The sequence below is a fragment of the Jaculus jaculus genome, chromosome X (assembly GCF_020740685.1).
Source record: "Jaculus jaculus isolate mJacJac1 chromosome X, mJacJac1.mat.Y.cur, whole genome shotgun sequence".
NCBI lineage: Eukaryota > Metazoa > Chordata > Mammalia > Rodentia > Dipodidae > Jaculus > Jaculus jaculus.
The window spans coordinates 94,472,470-94,477,302 of NC_059125.1; the positions used below are offsets into that span (position 1 = coordinate 94,472,470).

Here is a 4,833-nt window from a genome sequence, read left to right on the forward strand (position 1 = left end):
ATTATTAACCACTTTTCTTATAAGGCTATTATGAAAAACTACACCAAATTAATTAATCCTATTACTCACTAACAAGTGAGTAGTCTAAAGAAAATTTTATGTCATTAATACCAATAAGACACTAAACTAAGGCAAATATTGTTGCTATCTTGAGGCAGGCTGGCCTAGAAATCAGGTCAGTTGCCTCCTCCTTTTAAGCACATTACAATTTTTTTTTTGGGGGGGGGTTTCGAGGTAGGGTCTCACTCTGGCCCAGGCTGACCTGGAATTCACTATGGGGTCTCAGGGTGGCCTCAAACTCAGGGCAATCCTCCTACATCTGCCTCCCGAGTGCTGGGATTAAAGGCATGCACCACCACGCCCGGCTGATTACAATTTTTCTTAAATACCTGACAAATTATAAGTTACCACTTTAGAGAGAATTCAGTTTTTTTTTTTTTCAAAGTCTGATCATTTATTTGTCACTCTTCACGATTCTTATTTTTGACTAGATTCAGACTTGGAAGTGGAAGCTCTCAGTGAGGACAGCCTGCGTCTCTTGGCAATCTGTTCCTGGCGTTTTTCTTTGGCTTCCTTCATCCTCTTGGCCAGAAGCTTAGCATATTCTGCAGCCTCCTCCTTGTTCTTCTTAGTGCGTTGTTTCTTCAGAGCGATACGTCTACCTTTGTGTTGCAAGACACGTGGGGTTACAAGACATTGGATCTTGGGTGCTTTGGTCCTGGGCTTCTTACCTTCTTTGTTTAGGGGCTTTCTAACAACATATTGATGGACATCATCTTCTTTAAAGAGATTGAAAAGTTTACGGATTCTGCTAGCTCTTTTGGGTCCCAGCCGACGAGGTACAGTAGTATCTGTTAGTCCAGGAATATCCTTCTCTCCTTTCTTTACAATAACCAAGTTGAGAACACTTAGATTGGCGTCCACAATGCATCCTCGAACAGATTTGTGCTTTCTCTCTCCAGTTCTCCTTGGCCTGTAACAGGAATGCCCCTTACTCAATAGCAGACGCACTCTTCCACGGGTCAAGTCACCTTGCTTCATGGGGAAACCTTGTTTGTCATTCCCACCGCTGATCCGGACCACATAACCCTTCCACTCTTCTCCGAGAGCATCAGCAGCAACTTCGGTGGCCATCCGCTTCTCATAGAAGGTACGGAGCTTGCGCTCATCGTCCACTTCAATGAGTTTCTGACAGCCAGTGGCTGGGAAGGAGATATTCAGCTTCATCTTGGGGCAGCTGCCTGCCTAAGAGGCGCGACGTAAAAGAGTCAGTTGTTTTTAGTGTTTCTTGTGTTATAATGTATATATTTTTGCATCTTGGATTAAGTTAATGCTTGGATTTTCTAGCTAGCTGTGTATTCTTAGCTGTATCAATTGATTTGGTGTAAAATATTTTCAGGGTAGGACCTTAAGGTATTAGGTGTGGCTCTTAAGACTCTCAGAGTATCTACAAAGATGTTCTTAGGGGTTGAGTTTCCCTGCTATAGGAGTATTCAAGCAGGCTGAGTGGAATAATATACTGGTAGATTCTAAAATTTAGCTAAACACTGTACCCATTCCATCAAAAACAGCCCCGAGTATGTATGCAAGAGTAGTTATTATAATGACCAGATCCTCTATCAACAAAGAGGTTTAGATTTCTGGTCTGTTGAGGTATCCAAGTCAGCTTGTGACCAGGTGAGACCCTTCCCTGGTGCAATCCCAGTTACCTTGGGTGATTGTGGTCTCAGTCAAGTTGCTGTCTGGGTCGTCGGGTTGCTGTTCTGACTTCTGGAGCTGGGCACTTGCTTTTCCTACGGGGCAAACTGAGTCGCTGCCGCCGCCTCTGCAGCTGTTGTAGATGTCACCGCCGGAGCCCCCACCACTGCTGAAGCTGCCGTTGTCGTGTCCACCGCTGCTGCTCACCCCGAAGCCGCTGCTCTCCTGGGTCCGCTGCTGCTGGGGCCACTGGTACCGGTGCTGGAGCCGCTGAAGTTGCTGCCAAATTCTGCTCCTGCTTGGGTCCCGCCGTCAGCCCAAGTTGGCGTGGCCGGGTCCCGGGCCGCTGCTGTGTTCGCTGGAGCTGGGTTCAGGCGGCAGGGGAGGGGAGGGAGCCGCGGCTGTTCTGGTTGTATCGTGTGCTTTTACCTCGCGGTCTGCTCCTCCCTCCGTTGCTCACTGCCACTCTCCCCTCACGTTTCCCGAGTTGCGGAGAGCGCGGTGTGAGGGGAAATTCCCGCACCTGGCTTGTCCTGCGGCTCGAGCCAAGAGTCCGGCGGTTTTCTGCCGCTCCGCGGTTGCGGCGGGTAGCTGAGCCGCCCCGGGCCGCTGTTCCCGCCTGTGCAGGCTCCGGATGCTCTATAACTCTTCCACTTCTCCGCTGCCGCCTCAACTTCCTATACACCTCACTTTTTAGTAAAAGTGTGTATTTTGCTGAGTTTTTTTTGGTCTTCCCCCCCCAGGCTATTTTGGCGTGGTACCTACGCTGCCATCTTAACCGGAAGTCAAGAGTCAGTTGTTTTTAATAATACTCTATGAAAGTTGAAGTTGACCTACAACATAAATTTGGTAGTTATATTTATGATATCATGTAACAAAGTTGACACTTTTTTTTTACATAAAACTTCAGTTCTTTATAGGCTGTAGTTAAATGTGACTCTTTTTTTCTTTCTTTCCACTTTTTGGTGTGCTGTTGTAGCTGGGCGGGGCTTGTATACACCTTAGATCAGCCCTGCCTTACTCCCAGCACTCACCAGGGGTCCGGTCTAGTACACACGGAGGTAATGGCCAAGAAGACTGCCAGGAGGCCAAGGATTCTGACTACCTGAAGGAAGAAAAGTGGGGGGGGGGGGCTCCAGGACTGCCAGGAGGCCTCTGAAGAAGGCGGCCCACTGGGAGGCTGCTGAAGGAGTGGGCCTGCTGGGGGCCACTGGGAGAGAAGGTGGAGACATGGCACCTGCATGGGCAGAGGGGCCATTGTCTGCCTGCCACCTGACTCTGACCCAAGAGGCTTTGGATTGCTTGAAAAGCTGGCTTGTAATTTTGCTACTTAAAGGGAGTGAGGGGAAATTTCCTTCCTGAACTTTTCATTTCCTAGCCAGATAAGCTATGCAGGTCCACATGGATGTCCAGAAATCCAGAAATGACCTGGAGGACTTCTTCACAAAAGGAGCCTACCTCCCTCTGGGAGAGCTGATTCCCTTAACTTTCAAAAGAGCTCTTATTCCGTGAATATGAGATTTTATATATATATATATATATATATGTATATATATATATTTTTTTTTTGGTGGGAGGCAATGTTACCCATGAGAGAGAAAGACTAGAAACGGCAAGACCAGAGGGCAAATGTTCCCGAGGGCTGATTAGCACATGGGGGATTCCCCAAAGCTCTGGGCATGAGTCTGTCCACAAGTTTAAGAGGCTGGCGAACTGCCCTACAGGCTTTTGTTTTTTAATTATTTTTATTTATTTATTTGAGAGTGACAGACAGAGAAAGAGGGAGACACAGAGAGAGAATGGGTGCGCCAGGGCCTCCAGCCACTGCAAGTGAACTCAGACATGTGCAACCCCTTGTGCATCTGGCTAACGTGGGTCCTGGGGAGTTGAGCTGCGAACCAGGGTCCTCAGGCTTCACAGGCAAGCGCTTAACTGTTAAGCCATCTCTCCAGCCCCCCTCCAGGCTTTTAAGAGGTTGATGTGTCACCAATTTTTGTGTGTGCCAGAGAGAAATAGATAGAGGGTTTTTGCCAACACCCAATGGGCTGTCGGGATCCACGCAGAGGATGGCTGGCCTTCAGTCAATACCGAAGAGTGGCCTTGGTCAAGAGATGTCAGTTGCCATTTCGTCATGTGTGGTCCCACACAATGGCATGAACCAAAAATAAAGGAGGAGAAAGAGAAACCTGCCAGCCCTCAAAACATGCAGGCAAGGCTGCATGGGGAGATGTCTCCCAGTCCCTCTGGGAGAGCACTCACCCACCCTGTCCATCTAATAAGGTCCCTGTTCAGGCACCAGCTGTGGATTTTTGGATTTTTGCTCGAGGGCCGTGGTTCACCCCGAAGGCATCCAGGCAACCGAGGGTGGGTGAGCATGTGAAGAGAGAAAGACACTCCCAGGAGAAAGTTGAGCAGCTCTCTCCTTACCTGCTGTGTGTTGAAATCGTAGTCTGGTCTAGTCAAAGGGAAGAACGTATCAATGATAGCCTGATTATTGGTGGGATTCCCATCAGTGCCTGGAACCAATTTCTGGTCTTCAGTCTAGCTTCTCTCTTTCCTCTGTAGTAAAGAGAATCTGTAGCAATTGTTGACAATCATCCCAAGTTGATTACCATCTTGGTTTGGGGGCCCCATAACCCAGAGAGGGAATACTGTGACTCTGAGGGGACCTAATTTTAATGTCCTGAAAGTGGCCCATCAGTAAAGAAAGGGTGGTAGTCTGCATCCATCCCATCTGTCCAAGCACACAAATAGTAATTCCAACGAAGAAAAGGAAAATGAGACAGCAAAAAAGTTCCGCTGGCCAGCAACTACAAAACTGAGACAACAGCTTCTTGTGTTGTCTCTACAGATAGGGGAATGAAATCCCCTCTGGGTGGGCCTGGGGCACCAAGGACCCACTTTCCACACAGAGTGGCCAGCTACTACAAAACCAAATTTGAGACCACGGCATCTCGCCGTTCCACGGTAGCGACCCGTGTTGTCTCTACAGAGGGAGGGATGAAATCCCCTCTGGGTGAGCCTGAGACACCCAGGATCCACCGTCAGAACAAAAGTGGCCTCCTGGGGCATGTCCGCCCCAACCACAATTTTCTAATGAACGAAAGAATGAAGGACAGGTTTTCAGGAAAGACA

General features: G+C 48.5%; 1 protein-coding gene across 1 annotated transcript; it reads right to left on the minus strand.

The window, feature by feature from the left end:
• Positions 1-427: 427 nt before the first annotated feature.
• Positions 428-1,260, minus strand: LOC123456677 (40S ribosomal protein S6-like). Its single transcript, XM_045140619.1, has one exon. It carries the CDS (start codon positions 1,225-1,227, stop codon positions 478-480), a length of 750 nt encoding a protein of 249 aa, XP_044996554.1. The 5' UTR covers positions 1,228-1,260; the 3' UTR covers positions 428-477.
• Between the last annotated feature and the right edge of the window lie 3,573 nt (positions 1,261-4,833).